Source organism: Aquarana catesbeiana, linkage group LG10 (assembly GCF_042186555.1).
Source record: "Aquarana catesbeiana isolate 2022-GZ linkage group LG10, ASM4218655v1, whole genome shotgun sequence".
NCBI classification, from domain to species: domain Eukaryota; kingdom Metazoa; phylum Chordata; class Amphibia; order Anura; family Ranidae; genus Aquarana; species Aquarana catesbeiana.
The window spans coordinates 244006561-244029028 of record NC_133333.1 but is presented as its reverse complement, the minus strand read 5'-3'; the positions used below and the strand labels follow the sequence as shown (position 1 = coordinate 244029028).

Below are 22468 nucleotides of genomic sequence, written 5' to 3'. Positions count from 1 at the left end.
ATTTTCAAACTTCGAATTTACAAATTTCCGAATTTTCTAATTTACAAATGTACAATTTTACGAATGTACGAATTTACAAATGTACAAATGTAAAAATGTATGAATGTACGAATGAACGAATGTATGAATGAACGAATGTACGAATGAACGCATTTACGAATGAACGAATTTACGAATCGCAATCATAACGAATGACCCGCAAAACGAAAAAAATAATAAACGAATGAAACGAAAACGAAAATGAACGAATTTTTTGGCGGTGCACATGTCTAGTATGTGGTACTGGCACATTGTGCCGGTAAGAGGGAGATCTTTCCTATCTTACCGCTGGCACACACAGAACGATAATGCTAATGCGCATGGGGTGATTAGGGTGTGCCCAGGCACATCCGGCAAACCCTGTGCACAGGTCTATGAATTGTTATATAACTGTGGGTCAAAAAAAAAAAAAGTTGTACTCACTTTTGTGAGATACTGTATGTGACAATTATATAACAATGGTCGATTGATTGATTCCTTAAATGAAACACTGACTGATCGATCAGAGGTGACCAGTTGACAGGTAAAAAAAAAAAAAAAAAAAAACACACAACAACTTCACTACATGAGATTTATTTTACTATCATGTAAATATAATCGCAAGATACATTCTAACACACTACAATGTACAGAGACCCTCCTTGTGGCGGAGTCGCCACCTCGCCCGTCTGTCCGTCTTGAGGTACCGTATTGCTGCATAAATGATAAATTAGAGTGTAATGGGGGGAGGGGCGGGTGATAATACTTCCGGTGATACTCAGAGGTAAGGAAACGCTTTCCATTAAAGCTACTTGTTTGGCAAAGCGCACACACATGACATACAATCCGGTATCTTCTCCCGACACGTCCACAAAATAACTCAATACAAAGGAAAAGATCGACACCAAGGTACAAGAGACAGGTCTGAACTTCGCCAATAAAACTGGAGGAGGAAAAAAAAAAAAAAAGGCGAACCAACTCGAATTTGGATTCCATAAACATGAATCCGGTACGGATAAACAGAGCCGGAAGGGACGGATATGAACAAGCAGCCAATGGTCAATGCAATGGCTGGTTTGGTTCATGAAGGACTGTATAGGATTGTGTTATCTGGTGATCCGTTCCTCTTCCTCCGGGAATGAAGGTAATGGTAATACTTTGTCTTCATTCAAAGCAGTTTACATATCACATAGTTAGGAGGATGGCTTGCCTGCAAATGACACAAAGTTGTCCCAACAATATCATTTTACCTTGGTTATATCAATAGAACAAGACCTCCAAGGTAGGAGTCGGCTATGAACACATCTGACTACTACCTGTGACCAGCAGAGGGCAGACGTGCTGGTAGAAGATTCAGAGGTCAAGTCAACATAAAATCTAATAGGGTGGGGGGTAAATTCCGGGCTTCTCTGAGCAGGTAGTGGTTAAATTGATGAGAAAGCAATAGGTAATAATACCGGCATGTAGTTTGGATTAATTCGATGCAAATTTAAATGTTATGTCATGCAGTCCTGGTGTAACACATACGTTCTCCCTGATTGGTGCTGGTGACAGGACACGTTAGGTTGGGCACAGCACTAGAGAGAAAACAACAGATTATTTTCAGTTGGAAGAAACCGGCAAGAAGTATATTTACGCAATGGGGTGCTAAAGCCAGAGGGGTCAACCTTTAATTAATTTAATTAATTAATTTAAATACAAATAAAGCTCAGAACTTAACCCCATGGCGCCGGAGTCCCCAGGCCCTTTAAGAGGTTTAGGATGCCGAGAGACGCGGGTCGCGGCTTAAAATCACGTGACCGCCACGGTTGGCTGTCATGGCGGCCACAAAACTCACGATCAAAAGGAGCGATCGGGAGCTTTCGGTTAGGCGAGCTTGCAGTGCGTGCGCTCTCAGCACGGGTGTATTGGGGGCAATTCACACAAATATGCAGCCCCTTGGCGCTAAGAACCAGAGGCCGCATACTTGGGCACAGCCGGCGCCAAGGGGTTAAAAAAAAAAGTTCCCAAAAGTAGGCCACTCTGCCCCCCCCCCCCCCCCATGCCGCACAGCAAGGGTTAAATGCTCATGAACTCTAGGGGTAGAGGCACAGTGCCAGGACAAGGTCACCCAGTGCCCAGGGCAAAGATGCCAAGCTGCACCCACCTCCCCGCTTCCATTAGGGTTAGCAGTGATATCACTGCTCCTGTAACAGAAGCAATTGGCACAGGGCGCCCCTGCAACAAACCATTGCGCCCAGGGCAGTTTTCCCTCCTGCCCACCCCTTGTCCCGTCCCTGGGTGGAGGAATCAGCTGCAATATTATTTACCATAATCCTCACCAGCAGGCTCCCACCATCTGTGCCACTGGTGCCGAGAAGTCTCTTCTCTGAAGTGCTCTGGCCAGCGGTTGTATCAAGTACAATGCAGGACCGATATTCCTGCTTTGTATGTGAGGATGCCGGGGGCCCACCAACAAACTGGGGCCCACAATGGAGAAAAGAGCACCGGCACAGCAAGGACTAAGTTAATCATTACAGTCTTTTCCTCTACCCCCTCGCCAGGGGGTCTCCAAACTATGGTCCTCCAGATGTTCAGGAACTACAATTCCCATCATGCCTAGTCATGTCTGTGAATGTCAGAGTTTTACAAGGCCTCATGGGGCGTGTAGTTCCGCAAACAGCTGGAGGGCCGTAGTTTGGAGATCCCTGCAGGCCTAGACCTAAAGTGGAACTCAAAGCAAAAAGCTTTTTCCTGGCGCCTCCGTGGCAGCATACATGTGATAGCAGCCCCGCCTACTTCCACCCACAGGACCAGTGCATAGCTATGAAGAGTTAACACCCACACAGCAGCCCATTTACTCACTTTCTTATGATAGGATTTGCTGAAGCTTCCCACCCTGGTAGCTAGTTATTGATCTGTCACATGTCTGCTGCCATGGAGGCATCAGGAAAACAGAAAATTGTATCCTACTTACCGTAATTTTCTTTTCCTGGTGCCTGTCCATGGCAGCATTCCGAACCCACCCGGTTCGTTCTTAGCGATGTACAAGGAATGGGCTGTTGTGTGGGTTTTAACTCTTTATAGCTTTGCACTGGTTCTGTGGACAGAAGTAGGCGAGGCTACTATCACATGTATGCTGCCATGGATAGGCCCCAGGCAAAGAAAATTACGGTAAGTATGATACAATTTTCAGTTTTTTGGGTTTTTTTTTTTTTTTCATTTTAGAGTAAGGAAGGGTATAACTCCAGTTTTCTTTTTTCATTAAAAGACCTCCCTTCACTTCCTGCCCCATAGCCAAGACAGGAAGTGAGAGGAAATCCCTTTCAAGTTAGGTAATCCCTGATTATCACAAGGACTAGTGTTCCCATTGTAAGAGTTCCCCTCTAATCTTGTTCTGTAAACCAGCCTTTTTCAACCAGGGTGCAGAGGCACCCTGGGGTGCCTTGATGTTTCTTCAGGGGTGCCTTGGCAAAATGCCTAAAAATTACCCAAAAATGTTATATAAGCCGGCCTATGGATGAAGTCCTGCCTTTTAGTTACACAAAGCCACAGGTTTTCATTGGAAAACATTACAACCTTCTAGCTGCCGGCATCCAAATGACCAATGACATCATCGGTTGATAAGGAAGATGTCAGTCGCCTCTATAGCATCCTTGTTTGACCCTCTCCTGCCCCTCTCCAGCAGCACTGGGGTCATACATTGCAAAAATGTATTTGCTTTGGAAGAATAAATCACCTCTAACGTTGGGTATCCAACAAGAATTATTGCTCTCACTCTACCGATTGCGGCGATACCTCACATGTGTGGTTTGAATACCGTTTTCATATGCGGCGCTGCTCAAGTATGCGTTCGCTTCTGCACGCGAGCTCGTCGGGACGGGGCGTTTTAAAAAAAAAAATTTTCTTATTTCTTTTACCTTTGATTTTTGATTTTTACACTGTCCTTTAAAAAAAAAAAAAAATTGTATCACTTTAATTCCTAGTACAAGGAATGTAAACATCCCTTGTAATAGAAAAAAATGACAGGACCTCTTAAATATGAGATCTGGGGGTCAAAAAGACCTCAGATCTCATATTTACACTGAAATGCAATAAAAATGTTGTCATTTAAAAATTTTTTTAAAAAATGTCTCTTCAAGAGCTATGGGCGGAAGTGACGTTTTGACATGGCTTCCGCCCTGCAATGATATGGAGACGGGTGGGGGCCATCTTCTCCTCACTTGTTTCCATGTCACACAAGGGACAACATCTGATTGCCTCCGCCGCTACCGACGGTTCCGGCGGAGGACACCGGAGCGCGGCGGGAGGGGGGGCCCTCTCCCACCACCGAAAAAAGTGATCTTGCAGCGAATCCGCCGCAGAGACCACTTTTATCTTGTAGCGGACCGCCCGCTGAAGAAGAGGATACCGGGTTTATGGCAGCTAGCTGCTGCCATAACAACGATATTACTCTTCAAAGTAGTGACGTAAAACTGCGACGGGCGGTCCGTAAGTGGTTATTCAGCATCAGAACCTGTGTAATTATTATGTGTTCGGGTTTAGGCCGGGTTCACAGTTATGCGAATTGGATGTGGTTTTCTCTGCATCCATTGCGCATGACAGGAGACAGTGACCGGCTCTCTATGGATCCGGTTTACATACCTCCGGTGTGGCTCCGGAGCAAATTGAACAGGGGGTCTTGTGCGTCTTTGGCTCAGTTTCAGAGCCAAATTCAGCCCAAAAAATTTGTCCCTGAAACGGAGAACAGGGAAACACCGGACCCCCTGCTGCGAGCAGCATCGGTCGGAGATGTGAACCCAGCCTCAAAGGGATGAGGTGGCATCCCTAGGGGGGGCCAGCATGAGGGGAAGCCTGGGCAGTAAGGGGAATCAGCTCTGCATGCAGGGATTAGGGTGTGCCCAGGTACACCTGGCACACCCTCTGCACATGCCTATGGGTATAACTGAGCTCCCTGAGCATCAGGGCTCAGTAGAAGCTACCTATAGGTTGTTGGTGTTGCATATGTACTGTTTTATGAATAATATACTGTATATTATCCCATTATATGGATTAGTGGTATATGCAAAAAAAAAAAAAAAAAAAAGCTTTCTGCATAGAAAAACTTAAAAAACCTGCCTCTGACCACATTTCTTCTTTTATTAAAAAAAAAAAATTCTAAAGGACAATACGTCAAATTCAGACGCTTTGGTAAATAGGGCTCAATATGTTTGAGGTGAGTGATGATAGAAGGGGTAAGTGACAAGCACATCAAGCCAAGCTATTCAGAATGAGGATCGGACAGAAATGATTTACCCTTTAAAATGTAGTCCGTTAATAACATGGGAACCTTTTCACTGTCTTCTTTCATTGCATACAATACTGCAGAGAAAACACATACTGTTAATTATTGCATAGTACTTAATCATTGAGACAAACCAGTATAAAAACCTGAAGATTGGGCACACAGATGAAGAACATACACTATATTGCCAAAAGTATTGGGACACCCCTCCAAATCATTGGATTCAGGTGTTCCAATCTCCTCCATAGCCACAGGTGTATAAAACCAAGCACCTAGGCATGGAGACGGCTTCTACAAACATTTGTGAAAGAATGGGGCGCACTCAGGAGCTCAGTGGAGTCATCCCTTATTCTGTGAAATTTCCTTGCTACTAAATATTCTACGGTCAACTGTTAGTGGTATTATAACAAAGTGGAAGCAACCGGGAGCATCAGCCACGGAGTGGTAGGCCACGTAAAATGACAGAGCGGGGTCAGCGCATGCTGAAGCTCACAGTGCGCAGAAGTCGCCAACTGTCTGCAGAGTCAATGGCTATGGACCTCCAAACTTCGAGGGGCCTTCAGATTAGCACAACAACAGCGCATAGAGAGCTTCATGGAATGGGTTTCCATGGCCCAGCAGCTGCTTCCAAGCCTTATATCATCAAGGGCAATGTGGAGCGTTGGATGCAGCGGTGTAAAGCACGCCGACACTGGACTCTAGAGCAGTGGAGAAGTTCTCTGGAGTGACAAATCACGCTTCTCTGTCTGGCATTTCGATGGACGTGTCTGGGTTTGGCGGTTGCCAGGAGAACGGTACTTGCCTGACTGCATTGTGCCAAGTGTAAAGTTTGGTGGAGGGGGGATTATGGTGGGGGGTTGTTTTTCAGGGGTTGGGTTTGGCCCCTTAGTTCCAGTGAAGGGAACTCTTAAGGCTTCAGCATACCAAGATGTTTTAGACAATTTCATGATCCCAACTTTGTGGGAACTGTTTGGGGATGGCCTAGGGTTGCCACCTCATCCCTTTAAAACTGAACACATATTGATTACACAGGTTCTGTGGCTGATTAAGGTGGTAATTAAACTCACTTGGTGTCTTATCTGCATTAAATTAGCCTCAGAACCTGTGTAATTCATATGTGTTCGGGTTTAAAGGGATGAGGTGGCAACCCCAGGATGGCCCCTTCCTGTTCCAACATGACTGCACCCCAGTGGACAAAGCAAGGTCCATAAAGACATGGATGAGAGAGTTTGGGGTGGAGGAACTTGACTGGCCTGCATCACCTGTCTTCTGCCCTACTGATCTCTGTCCACTGCCCCAATAATCCTTGTTCTCCACCCTGCTGACCCCATTCATCTGCTCTGTTGACCACTGTTCTCTGCCCTGCTATCCCCTATGATCTGTCCTACTTACCCACTGCATACTACATGGATCAGTGGGTTAGGGGTGGAGGAACTTAACTGGCCTGCACCTGGCCTCAAAGCAACAGAACACCTTCGGGATGAATTAGAGCGGAGACTGTGAGCCATGCCTTTTCGTGCAACATCAGTGCCTGACCTCACAAATGCTCTTCTGGAAGAATGGTCAAACATTCCCATAGACACACTCCTAAACCTTGTGGACAGCCTTCCCAGAAGAGTTGAAGCTGTTATAGCTACAAAGGGTGGGCCAACTCAATATTGAACCCTACGGACTAAGACTGGGGTGCCTTTAAAGTTCACGTGCGTGTAAAGGCTACTTTCACACTGAGGCATTTTACAGGCGTTTTTTGCGCTAAAAATAGCGCCTGAAAAGCGCCTGTAAACTGCCTCTCCTGCAGCCGCACTGTGAAAGCCCGAGTGCTTTTCACCCTGGAGCGGTGTGCTTGCAGGAAGGGAAAAAAGCCTTGCAAGCAGCTTTTTTGGGGAGCTGTGTATACACCGCTCCTAAACCGCCCCTGCCATTGAAATCAATGGGCAGCGCTGCCAAAGCGCTTTGGCAGCAGTGCTTTTAACCCTTTCCTCGGCCGCTAGCGGGGGCTAAAAGCCCCCTGCTAGCGGCCAAAATGCGCCGCTGTACCAGCGGTAAAGCGCCGCTAAAACTAGCCGCGCTTTACAGCTAATCCCCCCCCAGTGTGAAAGTAGCTTAAAGGCAGACGTGTGTATATGTATATGTGTATATATATATATATATATATACATATATATATATATATATATATATATACACACACACACACAAACACACGCCTGCCTTTAGGCTACTTTCACACTGGGGCAGCAGAAGAGGCAGTTTACAGGCGCTGTTTTTAGCGCAAAAATGCCTGTAAAATGCCTCAGTGTGAAAGTAGCCTAAAGGCAGGTGTGTTTATATATATATATATATATATATGTGTGTGTATATATATATATATATATATATATATATATATATATATATATATATATAGGTATGTATATATATATATATATCTATAGATATATATGTATATATATCTATAGATATATATGTATATATATCTATATATATATATATATATATATATATATATATATATATATATATATGTATAGATATATCTATATATATGTATATATATATAGATATATCTATATATATATATAGATAGATAGATATATACCTACATATATATATCTATCTATATATATCTATATATAGATAGATATATATCTATCTATATATAGATATATATAGATAGATATATATCTATCTATATATATATATATATATATATATATATATATAATTTTTTTATATGTGTGTGTGTATTTATTAATTATGTATGTATATTTATGATGTATTTTTGGGGATTCTGAGTAATTTTCCAGATAAAAAAAAAAAAAAAAGCTTTTTTTTTTGACATGTATGAAAGAAATGTTAGAATTGTCTTGGGCAGCTAGAGTGGTAATAAGTGGTAATAAGTCCGAAACTGAAATGTGATAATGGCTCTAGAGTTTTACTGGTTAAAGTAGAGTAGAATAAGACGCCCCACCCAGTGTCCTTTGGTCTCATGATGTCATAGTGGGTCAATTTATCATTTTTAGATTTCACGTAATGCATTCCACTAAATGCAAAATTCAGGGACCAAACAACAAGAATTCTGCTGTGCGGTCACATGGGGGCAGTATTGTTCCACATAAACGTCAGCTAAAACCTGTAACTGTTGGCTAAAAAAAAAAAAAAACTGTATAAGAAAAATATAATCCCAGAACAAAGGTCACCCCACCCCATGCATGCCAAGGTAGAAATCTTACTGTTTGTCAGCATCTCCAAGTCTTCCACAGATGGGGGCGTGGCTTTTTTCTCATATGGGATGACTGTGTTCAAATACTGCGTAAAAAATGAGGAGGAAATATTAGAAATATTAGACCTGGAAGAGATCGGAGGACTTTCCTGTCACCAAACCAGGGATTATATTCATGGATTATGAATGAATGGATTATCTGCTGTGTATGTGTGATTTATGACACCGATAACAAAGTAATGCATGCCCAGTTGCCCATAGAGCCCGGTGGGGCGCCATGTTTACTGCTACAGGTTTGAAAGGAAACAAATTTGAAATTGCATAGACTGTCCTGTATTTTAGGTATGGTGGCCCTGCAGTTAAAGGGTAACTCCACTTTAATGGCAAAAAATATAGCAAATAAATGATAGCATATAAACTTGCTGCATAAGCCACCTTGTAGTAATTAAATGATATTAAAATTCCCCTTTGCTTTTCAGCGCTGTCATTTTCTGTAAAATTCAATGCAGTATCGCAACTTGGAGGCCTTCTGTACAACATCGGTGTACAGAACAGCTACAAAAATGTCAATTTCAGCTTGTGTGAAGATGCAAGTGAGATTTTGGGCATCCTCTGCAACAAAAGTCATTTTGGGCGAGACGCTCCCTAATTACTTCTGCAGGGATGTAGACACTACAACTTTCCTCATCAGAACACTGAAATTGCATCAGCTGATTATAATGTACCAGTCACTCCTATTCAGTATCATCATGCACAGGACACGATCAAACAAAGAGCTATTTCTTTACAGCAGTGGTCTCCAAACTGCGGACCGAGGGCCGGAGGCGGCCCCTTGCAAGCCTTTATCCAGCCCTTGGGGCACTATTCCTCCCACTGATCTAAGGCACTATTTCTAACACTGACATCAACAGTGGGGCATAATCCCCCCAACTGACACCAACGATGGGGTACTATTCCTCCACTAATATCAATGATAGGGCACTATTCCTCCCACTGACACCAATGATGGGGCACTATTCCTCCCACTGACACCAATGATGGGGCACTATTCCTCCACTAATATCAATGATAGGGCACTATTCCTCCCACTGACACCAATGATGGGGCACTATTCCTCCCACTGACACCAGTGATGGGGCACTCTTTCTTCCACTGACACCAATGACGGGGCACTATTCCTCCCACTAATACGAATGATGGGGCACTATTCCTCCTACTGATACCAATGACGGGGCACTATTCCTCCCACTAATACCAATGACGGGGCACTATTCCTCCTGCTGACACCAATGACGGGGCACTATTCCTCCCACTAATACCAATGATGGGTCACTATTCCTCCCACTAATACCAATGATGGGGCACTATTCCTTCTACTGACACCAATGATGGGTCACTATTCCTCCCACTAATACCAATGATGGGGCACTATTCCTTCTACTGACACCAATGATGGGGCACTATTCCTCCTTCTACTGACACCAATGATGGGGCACTATTCCTCCTTCTACTGACCATAGGCAATATGCAAATGAACACACCTGAGACACTGGGACATTTTCTACCCTCAATGGCCACAATCCGGCCTCCCAAAAGTCTGAAGGACAGTAAACTGGCCCTTTGTTTGGAAAATTTGGGGACCTGTGCTTTAGCGCAAACAGGTAGAAATCTGCAACAAAGTTTGTAAGGGTGCTTTCACACTCACAGCGCCCGGGCGTCGGCGGTAAAGCACAGCTTTATTGTCAATGAAAAAAGGAAAAAACTGCGCTAATCCAATAAACCAATAGGGTGGGCAAATCCCTGAGCTGCAAAAAATGTGGGATAAACACAAATCAAATAAACAAGAAAAAATTGCGCTAATAAACGAGACAGCGTGAGGAGGTACGTGCTGACATCACCACGCTGTCTCGTTGAGTAGGACGGGACTTGTTTGCTTATGCCGGCCGGCTTCACATTTCTATGCGAGTTTTTTATTGTTTATTTGGAAGTGCATTTCTCTTATTTTTAATAAATTAGTGTTGATGATATCACACCATTGGTCTATATTATATATTTTTTGGGTACCATCTACTGTCAACCATGACTCCGTGAACCATTCCCTTACTTGCTGAGCTACTGATTCATCTACTATACAAGCCATTCCCTGGATCGAGTCGAGGTTCTGCTTTTCCTATAGGGATATTTGCTCAGTTTGATCTGAGGTCTGGTAAGGATGCCCTCTGTGTGGTGACGGTTCCAATTCATTCAATGTATCCACTGGGTGGACGTTTGCTTTTCTATAGGTCATACCCTTTATGCCTTTCTAGTATTTATATCTGGTAAGGAGACCCTCTGTCTGGTGACGGTTCACCTAATGTCATTTCATTCACTGGGTGGTTACTAAAGTGGAGGGCCACCCTGAAAAAAGAAAAAAATACCACCAAAAATCCTAAAAAAATAAAAAAAAAAACATTTGGGAAAAAAAAAAAAAAACATTTTTTGTACTTACCTAAACCCTTGTTGCTAGGCAGTCTTCCTAATCTGCCTCTTCCTATTTTGCGGCGTGTTCTTCTCCTCGGTGAGCGGCCCCGTTGCCTTCTCGGAACTGTGTGTGTTCCCAGAACACCACGGGGCCATTCACAGATCGCCGCGCCGCTCGCGCGTGCGCAGTAGGAAACTGGCAGTGAAGCCGCAAGGCTCCACTGCCTGTTTCCCTTACCTAGGATGGCGGTGCCGGGACCCGAGAGCCGAGGGACGGGTCGGCCTCGGGCGGCCGAGATTGCGGGCACCCAGGACAGGTAAGTCTACTTATTTAAAGACAGCAGCTACAGTGTTTGAAGCTGCTGACTTTAAAAAAAAATTTTAGCTGGCCGGAATCCCGCTTTAATAATGATTTTTGCTCACGTCTGGTTGCTCATACTGTGAGTGTTACTAGATCTTTTGCACGCATACAATTTATTCTTTTGACGGTATCACGCTATGTACGTTTTTTAATTGTTTTACACACAATTAACATCCCCGGGATTAATGCTAACCCATGCTGAGGAGTTTGGTTTTAACCCCCACTAGCGACCCAAAAAGGGTTCAATCGGCTCGCAAAAATGCTGCTGCTGCGGCGCTTTGCCAGCGGTATGGCAGCGCTGCCCCATTCATTTAAATGGGCAGGAGTGCTGGAGGAGCGGTGGAGGAGCGGTGGAGGAGCGGTGGAGGAGCGGTGGAGGAGTGCTGGAGGAGCGGTGGAGGAGCGGTGGAGGAGTGCTGGAGGAGCGGTGGAGGAGCGGTGGAGGAGTGCTGGAGGAGCGGTGGAGGAGCGGTGGAGGAGTGCTGGAGGATCGGTGGAGGAGCGGTGGAGGAGCGGTGGAGGAGCGGTGGAGGAGCGGTGGAGGAGCGGTGGAGGAGTGCTGGAGGATCGGTGGAGGAGCGGTGGAGGAGCGGTGGAGGAGCGGTGGAGGAGTGCTGGAGGAGCGGTGGAGGAGCGGTGGAGGAGCGCTGGAGGATCGGTGGAGGAGCGGTGGAGGAGCGGTGGAGGAGCGGTGGAGGAGTGCTGGAGGAGCGCTGGAGGAGCGGTGGAGGAGCGGTGGAGGAGCGCTGGAGGAGCGGTGGAGGAGCGCTGGAGGAGCGGTGGAGGAGCGGTGGAGGAGCGGTGGAGGAGCGCTGGAGGAGCGGTGGAGGAGCGGTGGAGGAGCGCTGGAGGAGCGGTGGAGGAGCGGTGGAGGAGCGGTGGAGGAGAGGTGTATTCACGACTCCTCCACCGCTGCAAAGAAGCTGCTGGCAGGACTTTTTGTGACACCCTGCCAGCGCCCCAGTGTGGAAGCACTCGGACTTTCACACTGGGTTTGCAGCTGAGGCTTTTTTCAGGCGCTATTTTTAGTGCTGTAGCGCCTGAAAAGCGCCTCCAGTGTGAAAGAGATCTTAAAATCCTTGCACTGTACATTGATCACCCACATGGGACAGTTTTTTTCGTGGTGTTACTCTTTAAAGTGTAAGTTCACCTTTATAGAAAATCTGTCAGGGTGACCCAACACCGGACCCCCTCCCCACCCCCCTGGTCCAACCGGCAAGCCGCTGCAACAGTCCAGGGATGTGAAATCCCCGCTACTTTCCCTCCTCTCCATCCAGTGCTGCCAGTAAAGGCCAGACAGATTCTGATTGGTCAGTGCCGTTCCTGTAATGGTGCTGACCAATTAGAATCCGCCTGGTCTGCACTCGCAGCTCTGGACGGAGAGGTGAGAAAGCAACAGGGATTTCACATCCCCGGAGCGTTGGAGCGGCTTGTGGGAGCCTTCACAGCTCAGGGTCATGGGAGGTAAGTACAGCGGGGACCAGGGAGTAGGGGGGGGCGGTCGGGTGTTAAGTCGCTTTTACAGATTTTCTGTAAAAGATGAACTTACACTTTAAGGCGAAACTAAACTGCATCCGAGCACCACAAACAAACAACGCTGTGTAGGTCATTTTTAATCTTCAATGCAAACTTCCCCATCCATCCATGTCTCTATGCTTGACTTTACTGAGAAATCACTTTTGAAAAACACCCCCTAGCATTTCTGGAAGTGGCCATCTTGAGTAAGGGCAGATGATTCATGTAGCATTTACTTCCTGGAATCCATCTGCCTATAGCTCAGGCGTGCAGGTAGGAGGGTGTGCCTAGCTGAGAAAGCGCCTTCTCCACTCTGAAGACTCCTGGGATGCATGACATCATTTGCCTAAGTCTGGAAACCAGGAAGTAACTGAAGAAATGTAAAAAATAAAAAAAACTTAAAAAGTTTACAAGTTAATATGATACGCCTTCCTATCTATTTACTAATGCTACCCTGTTTCCCCTAAAATAAGACCTAGCGTGATTGTCGGCGATGGCTTCAATATAAGCCCTACCCCCCAAATAAGCCCTAGTTAAAGTCCTTGTAGGTCTTATTTTCAGGGTAGGGCTTATTTTCGGGGAAACAGGCTTATTTGGGGGGTAGGGCTTATATTGCAGCCATCACCGACAATCACGCTAGGTCTTATTTTAGGGAAAACAGGGTAGCAGCATAAGGGTTAAAAATAATAAAAGAAGAAAGAAATAGCCATAATTTTTGCATTAGAATAACATGCTTTCCATACCTCCCAACTTTTTGAGATGGGAATGAGGGACACCTATCAGCAAATGTAAGCAGGCATAGGACACGCCCCTTGCCACGCCTCCTTAAAGGAGAATTGTACAAAAAAAAAACAAGATTGGTTAAACCCACAAGTGCTTTTTTACCACTACTATTCCTTTACATTGGCTTTTGGAATTTACAAATGCAGAAATTTAGGAATCAGATGAAAGGTTTAGGGCTGGAAAACACTTTTTGATAGATAAAAAGTGCATTTTATATACAACTATATAGATCAGACCAAAATGAGGGACAAATGAGGAGGAATGAGGGACAGAGGGACATTGCTCCACATCGGGGACCGTCCCTCGAAATCAGGGACAGTTGGGAGCTATGGAGACTTTCCTACCATAGTGTCCTCTGCAAAAACTCACCTGCTTATCGTTCCCAGAATTCCCAAACGTTTGCCTGATTCCCGTTTGCAGGATGTTTGAGAGTCCCTCCATGCTGAAACGCTGCGGGAAAAACCCAGGACAGGTCAAGATGGACACAGTAAGGTGCGACACACTGAAATACCTGGAGTACGGAGAAGGTCCTTCACCTACCTTCATGGGCATCTGGCCGTGTCTCTCAGGGCGGTTGCTCTGAAGGCTCAGCCCTTTCTCTTTCCTTCTTTTCTTCACCAGCTCTCTGTGTTCCTTCTGCCTGTTTTGGACCTCCAGGAGAGCTGTGATGAAGGAATTCTTCACCTCCTTCTCAAACTCCAACTCGTCCCGTCTAGCCAGCTGCTGCACCAGCTCCTCCGAGTAGTCGCAGATGGCTCGCTCCACGCGCTCCAGCAGTTGGGTCAGCTCCTCTCTGCTCATGTGTTGAAGTCCTGCTGGTGGTCAGAAGATGGAGGAGAACACTTGCCGTTATACATCACAGAGGTTAACTAAGAAAATTACAGTACAGTAAAACTTTGGATTGCGAGCATAATTGGTTCCGGAAACATGCTTGTAATCCGAAGCACTCTTATATCACAGTGAATTTTTTGTATATGGCTCTCCAGTTACCACAGGCAAACCCATGTCATGAGAGACCCAAAACATTGCTGGCAAGAGCACAGAAAAAGTATCTCCAACCTTTCTAAACAAAAGGCCAGTTTATTGTCCTTCAGACTTAGGGCTGGACTAGGGCCAGTAGAAGTACAGTGCCTTGAATAAGTATTCATACCCCCTTGCAATTTTTCACATTTTGACTGAGCGAGCCCCCCCCCCCCCCCCCCCCTCGAACCATTACACCAGCTTACATACCCTCAACAAAGCACCTTGTCCCCATGTTGATGGGGACAAGGGTCTCTTCCCACAACCCTGACCTGGTGGTTGGGGGGGGAGCAGGGGGTGACCTATGTGAATCTGAAAGCCCCCTTTAACAAGGGCCCTAGGAACCCTTCCATGTGAATGAGTATGGGGTACATACAGTGCCTTGAAAAAGTATTCATACCCCTTGAAATCTTCCAAATGTTGTCATGTTACAACCAAAAATGTAAAATGTATTTTAATGGGATTTTATGTGATAGACCAACACAAAGTGGCACATAATTGTGAAGTGGAAGGAAAATTATAAATGTTTTTCAAAATTCTTTACATATAAATATGTGAAAAGTGTGGCGTGCATTTGTATTCAGCCCCCTTTACTCTGATACCCCTAACTAAAATCTAGTGGAACCAATTGCCTTCAGAAGTCACCTCATTAGTAAATAGAGTCCATCTGTGTGTAATTTAATCTCAGTATAAATACAGCTGTTCTGTGAAGCCCTCAGAGGTTTGTTAGAGAACCTTAGTGAACAAACAGCATCATGAAGGCCAAGGAACACATCAGACAACTCAGGGATAAAGTTGCGGAGAAGTTTAAAGCAGGGTTAGGTTATAAAAAAATATCCCAAGCTTTGACCATCTCACGGAGCTCTGTTCAATCCATCATCCGAAAATGGAAAGAGTATGGCACAACTGCAAACCTACCAAGACATGGCCGTCCACCTAAACTGACCGGCCGGGCAAGGAGAGTATTCATCAGAGAAGAGCCAAGAGGCCCATGGTAACTCTGGAGGAGCTGCAGAGATCCACAGCTCAGGTGGGAGAATCTGTCCACAGGACAACTATTAGTCGTGTTCTCCACAAATCTGGACTTTACACCATCCCCACCGTGAAACATGGTGGTGGCAGCATCATTTTGTGGGGATGCTTTTCTTCAGCAGGGACAGGGAAGCTGGTCAGAGTTGATGGGAAGATGGATGGGGCCAAATACAGGACAGTCTTAGAAGAAAACCTGTAAGAATCTGCAAAAGACTTGAGACTGGGGCGGAGGTTCACCTTCCAGCAGGACAACAACCCGAAACATACAGCCAGAGCTACAATGGAATGATTTAGATCAGGGATATGCAATTAGCGGACCTCCAGCTGTTGCAGAACTACAAGTCCCATGAGGCATAGCAAGACTCTGACAGCCACAAGCATGACACCCAGAGGCAGAGGCATGATGGGACTTGTAGTTTTGCAACAGCTGGAGGTCCGCTATATCATATCCCTGGTTTAGATCAAAGCATATTCATGTGTTATGCCGCGTACACACGGTCGGACTTTTCGTCTACAAAAGTCCGACAGCCTGTCCGACATACTTCCGACGTACCTTCGGCGGACTTGCGGCAGACTTTCTTACGAACGGACTTGCCTACACACGACCACACAAAAGTCCGACGGATTCGTACGTGATGACGTACACCGGACTAAAATAAGGAAGTTCATAGCCAGTAGCCAATAGCTGCCCTAGCATGGGTTTTTGTCCGTCGGACTAGCACACAGACGAGCGGATTTCGGGGTCCGTCGTACTTACGACGTAAAGATTTGAAGCATGTTTCAAATCTAAAGTCCGTCGGATTTGAGGCTAAAAAAGTCAGTTGAAAGTCCGGAGAAGCCCACACACGATCGGATTACCAGCCAGCTTTAGTCCGTCAGCGTCCGTTGGACTTTTGTAGACGAAAAGTTCGACCGTGTGTACGCGGCATTAGAATGGCCCAGTCAAAGTCCAGACCTAAATCCAATTGAGAATCTGTGGCAAGACTTGAAAATTGCTGTTCACAGACGCTCTCCATCCAATCTGACAGAGCTTGAGATATTTTGCAAAGAAGAATGAGCAAAAATGTCCCTCTCTAGATGTGCAAAGCTGGTAGAGACATCCCCAAAAAGACTTGCAGCCGTAATTACAGTGAAAGGCGGTTCTACAAAGTATTGACTGGCGGGGGGGCGCCATACAAATGTACCCCACACTTTTCACATATTTATTTGTAAAAAATTTTGAAAACAATTTATCATTTTCCTTCCACTTCACAATTATGTGCCACTTTGTGTTGGTCTATCACATAAAATCCCAAATAAAATACATTTACGTTTTTGGTTGTAAAATGACAAAATGTGGAAAATTTCAAGGGGTATGAATACTTTTTCTAGGCACTGTAGAATAGGTCCTCCTGACGTCAGTGGGGAAAATAATGCCCCATTGTTTGTTTAAGTGAGTGTATTAGTTAGTTATTATATAGAATTTTAGAATTTCCGAATTTTAAAATTTACAAATTTAAGAATACCGCATCTAAAAGAATGTTACATAACGAATTAGAATTTCTCCGAAATTATTTGAAATAACGAATTTTGATCATAACGAATGACCTGAAAAACGAAAAAAGAAAAGAAAAAAAAAAAAAAAAGAATAAAAAGAAAACTAACAAATTTTTCGGCAGTGCACATGTCTAGTCATTGCTCCCAACACAGGAGCATCCCTCTCCTGGTCTTTCTTTTGGGTTCGGACTCTTCACCCACCTAATTGGCTGGGCTGGGATGACCTCACTGCCGAAAAATTTGTTAGTTTTCTTTTTATTCTTTTTTTTTTTTTCGTTTTTCGGGTCATTCGTTATGATCGAAATTAGTTATTTCAAATAATATCGTAAGTTTGGAAAAATTCTAATTCGTTATGTTACATTCGTTTAGATGCGGTATTCTTAAATTTGTAAATCTTAAAATTCGGAAATTCTAAAATTCTATATAATAACTAACTATTAAATTATAGGTATTGGAATTTCCTTTCAAATTTGGCTGTTAGTGAAGGTAACGAATACGAATTTATCCGAAGTTACGAATTATCCGAAATAACGATTGCCGTATCTAAACCAGTGGAACGCAAAAAATGAATAATAATGACAAATAATAATATTAATAATAATAAAAACATATTATTATTATTATTAATTATTAATAATTTGTTACGTTCAATTCGTTTATCCAAAATAACGAATGCCGCATCTAAAAGAATGGAACGAAACAAATTAATAACTAATAATAATAATAATAAAACATTTTATTACTATTAATATTATTGTTTATTATTATTATTATTATTATTAATTTGTTACGTTCCATTCTTTTAGATGCGGCATTCCTTATTTTGGATAAACGAATGGAACGTAACAAATTATTCATAATAATAAACACTAATATTAATAATAATAAAACGTTTTATTATTATTATTAGTTATTAATTTGTTACGTTCCATTCTTTTAGATGCGGCATTCGTTATTTCGGATAAACGAATGCAACGTAACAAATTATTAATAATTAATAATAATAATAATAATAATATGTTTTTATTATTATTAATATTATTATTTATTATTATTATTAATTTTTTTTGCGTTCCACTGGTTTAGATACTGCAATCGTTATTTCAGATAATTCCTAAACTTCGGATAAATTCGTTTTTGTTATGTTCACTAACAGCCAAATTTGAAAGGAAATTCCAATACCTATAATTTAATAGTTAGTAATAGGTATTATTATTATTAGTTATTATTTTGGGTTTTCAAATTTTCAGATTCAAGCTGCCATACCTAATACTTTTTTTTCTTCTCCTGATGTCTGCCAGCACCCGCTGATCGTTCCGTACACAGGCAGAACGGCAATCTACCTATGTAACCAAGGCAGATCGCCGTTCTGTCAGTAAAGAAGGCGTGGATCCTGTGTCTCTGCTAAGCAGGAACACCGATCCATGCCTTCCCCTAGTAAAAGCACCCCCCCCCCCCCCACACTACACTGAATCATAGTTAACCCTTTGGTCGCCCCTGATGTTAACCCCTTCCCAGCCAGTGTCACTAGTACAGTGACAGTTCATATTTTTTAGCACTGATCACTGTATTAGTATCACTGGTCCCCCCAAAAAAAGTGTCGGTTAGGTGTCTAATTCGTCCGCCAAAATATTGCATTCCTGCTATAAGTCGCTGATCGCCGCCATTACTAATAGGAAAAAAAAATTCATAAAAAATCCATAAATCTATCCCGTAGTTTGTAGACGCAATAACTTTTGCGCAAACCAATCAATATACACTTATTGGGGGTTTTTTTGGTTTTTTTTACCAAAAATATGTAGGAGAATACATATTGACTTAAATTGATGAAAAAATTTGATTTTTTTACATTTTTGTATGGGATGTGTTTTATAGCAGAAAATAAAAAATATTTTTTTTTTCAAAAATGGTGTTTTTTTTTATATATAATATATAAAATATAATAATATATATATTTATAATATAATATATATATTTAAAATTATATATTATTATAGTGCAAAAAAAAATAAAAACCCGAAGAGGTGATCAAATGCCACTAAAATAAAGTTCTATTTGTGGGGGGGGGCATAAATTTTAATTGGGTACGACCGCGCAATTGTCAGTTAAAGTGACGCAGTACCGTATCGCAAAAAATGGCCTGGTCATGGAAGGAGGGGGGTAAAGTGGAAGTGGTTAAAGTGGGAGTAAACTCCCATGTCTGATTTTTACCTATAGGTAGTACAGTAGATATTTCCTAAGAGCCCTTGCACACTGGGGCGGGGGGCGGCGTCGGCGGTAAAACGCCGCTATTATTAGCGGCATTTTACCGTCGGTATGCGGCCGCTAGCGGGGCGGTTCTAACCCCCGCTAGCGGCCGAGAAAGGGTTAAATACCACCGCAAAGCGCCTCTGCAGAGGCGCTTTGCCGGCGGTATAGCCGCGCCGTCCCACTGATTTCAATAGGCAGGAGCGGTAAAGGAGCGTTATACACACCGCTCCTTCACCGCTCCGAAGATGCTGCTGGCAGGACTTTTTTTACCGTCCTGCCAGCACATCGCTCCAGCGTGCAAGCCCTCGGGGCTTGCACACTGGAATGAAAGCAGCGGCACTTTCGGGGCGGTTTGCAGGCGCTATTATTAGCGCAATAGCGCCTGCAAACCGCCCCAGTGTGCAAGGGCTCTAAACGTGCACCGTTTAAGAGATATTTACTTTAGATGTAGACGGTGACGTCACCGGCGCATGCGCTCTGAAGAAATGGCATACCCGTGCCATTCCTTTAGAGCCGTGCCATAAACAGCGAGTGATCGCATCGCCGTTTTGGCCATTTGTATCGCCAAAGCCGGCAAACCCCGAAGGAAGACCAGGTGAAGACGGAAGCGCCTTCAGCAGTAACAACGTTGCTTCTGGGCTTCATTTTCAGGTAGGTCATTATGACTTAAAGTGCCCGGGGCCCAATTTATTTTATTTTTTTTTTTCCCTGGTATGGTTTACTACGGATGTAATACAGCCAAAAAGAAAAAAAAATGTTTCATATTTTATTAATATAAAAAGGTACATGTCCTAAAAGCACACCAATGCTCTGATAATGCTCTATATAAAAACATATATAATTCATAGTGATGCCCTAAAAGCAGGATGATCCAAACAAATGCATTTTCAGTAGGATTCCTTCTAAAGGTATTATGGTGATCATATCCCCTCTTGGGGCTTCCCTGGCAGGGCATATCTCTTGAAGAAATTCTATTGAAAATTCATTTGTAGGAATCCTGCTTTAGGGCACAAGGGTATCACTATGTATTTATTTTTAAACATATGTATCAGAGCATTGGTGTTCTTTTAGGATGTGTACCTTTTTAATCTTTTGTTTTAATGAAATATGGAACTTCTTATGTGATTTTTTTTTTTTTTTTGGGCTGTATTTATGTGGAACTTTACCCATAACACTTGATAAAAAAAAAACAATGTACTAAGTAGGAACACCGATCTCTCTCCTCCCTTAGTCAGTCCCCACCCCCCTACATTTAGAACAAACAAGCAAGGAACATACATTCCACATTATTAACTGGACCAGCCTCCGCGGCTATACCCAGGCAGGTTGGCTCCCTGCGCGAGCCGTCGTAGCTGTACACCGGCTCTTTAAGGCGCCTCCGGTGACGTGCGCGAAGCGTGTCCCCGCGATCGCCCGTGACAGAGCAAGGACGGGGATGTGTGTGTTTTTGTGTAAACACACAATCCTGGTTCTCTCAGGGGAGAGGAGAGAGATCGTGTGTTCCTACCAAGTAAGAACACTGATCTCTCTCCTCCCCTAGTCAGTCCCATCCCCCCCTGCAGTTAGAACACACACTAGGGAACACAGTTAACCCCTTGATCGCCCCCTAGTGTTTGTTCTAACTGTAGGGGGGATGGGACTGACTAGAGGAGGAGAGAGATCAGTGTTCCTACTTAGTAGGAACACACGATCTCTCTCCTCTCCCCTGAGAGAACCGGGAACACAGTTAACCCCTTGATCGCTCCCGGTGTTAACCCCTTTCCTGCCAGTGACAATTATACAGTAATCAGTGCATTTTTATAGCACTGATCGCTGTATAAATGTCACTGGTTCAAAAAAATGCGTCAAAAGTGTCCGATTTGTCCGCCGCAATATTGCAGTCCCAAAAAAAAAAAAAATCGCTGATAGCCGCCATTACTAGTAAAAAAAATAATAATAAAAATGCCATAAATCTATCCCCTATTTTGTAGACGCTATAACTTTTGCACAAACCAATCAATATATGCTTATTGCATTTTTTTTTTTTTTTACCAAAAATATGTAGAATACATATCAGCCTAAACTGAGGAAAAAATTTGTTTAAAAAAAAAATTTTTTAAATTGGGATATTTATTATAGCAAAAAGTAAAAGATATTGTGTTTTTTTCAAAATTGTCGCTCTTCTTTTGTTTAGAGTGCAAAAAATAAAAAAACAAAAACCGCAGAGGTGATCAAATACCACCAAAAGAAAGCTCTATTTGTGGGGGAAAAAAAGGACATAAATTTTGTTTTGGGTACAACATTGCACGACCGCACAATTGTAAGTTAAATTGACGCAGTGCCGTATCGCATAAAAATGGCCTGGTCATTGAGCAGCCAAATCTTCCGGGGCTGAAGTGGTTAATGATGCTATCAAAATGAGTGTGTGCTATAAATCGCCTCCAGCATTGCTCCTGTTTTTTTCTTGCTGAGTGCAGCCATTTTGCTGAAACCCAGAGCCTCCTGAGCAGCAGTAAATCATTAAGCTTTTAGCAGTTTTGGGAACCATTGACACCAATACAGTGATCAGTGATAATATTATACACTGTCACTGTACTAATGACACTGGCTGGGAAGGGGGTTAACATCAGGGGTGATCAAAGGGTTAAATGTGTTCCTAGCCGGTGTTTGTGTACACTGTGTGAGGTGCTTTTACTAGGGGAAGTAATAGATTTCATTCCCTGCATTGCAGGGAAAGAAAATCCAGCACTTCCCCGCTGACAGGACAGAGCCCGGCCTGGTTTAGATGTGTGCGTTCTGGATGATCGGCGGGTGCCGGTCGTAATCTATTGGTACCAGCCGATCATCTGATGTTAACCCCTTTCCAGACAGTGTCATTAGTACAGTGACAGTGTATAATATTATCACTGATCACTGTATTGGTGTCACTGGTTCCCAAAACTGTCAGTTAGATGTCAGATTGACCGCCGCAATATCGCAGACAAAGTCGCTGATTGCCACTATTACTAGTATATATATATAAAAAAAT

General features: G+C 43.6%; 1 protein-coding gene across 5 annotated transcripts in view; it reads right to left on the bottom strand.

The window, feature by feature from the left end:
- Window positions 1–596: 596 nt before the first annotated feature.
- The window catches only part of FEZ1 (fasciculation and elongation protein zeta 1), a 107009-nt gene continuing 85137 nt past the window's right edge, over window positions 597–22468 (bottom strand). For 3 of the 5 annotated variants that reach the window (XM_073603567.1, XM_073603568.1, XM_073603564.1), the window contains 5 exons: window positions 14164–14438; window positions 13993–14073; window positions 8515–8590; window positions 5293–5358; window positions 597–1595 (listed from right to left, as the gene is read on the bottom strand). In XM_073603567.1, the coding sequence (XP_073459668.1) occupies window positions 1579–1595; window positions 5293–5358; window positions 8515–8590; window positions 13993–14073; window positions 14164–14438 (515 nt within the window). In that variant the 3' untranslated portion in view covers window positions 597–1578. The remainder of the gene's footprint in view (window positions 1596–5292; window positions 5359–8514; window positions 8591–13992; window positions 14074–14163; window positions 14439–22468) is intronic. The other 2 variants (XM_073603569.1, XM_073603565.1) reach the window with 1 other exon arrangement.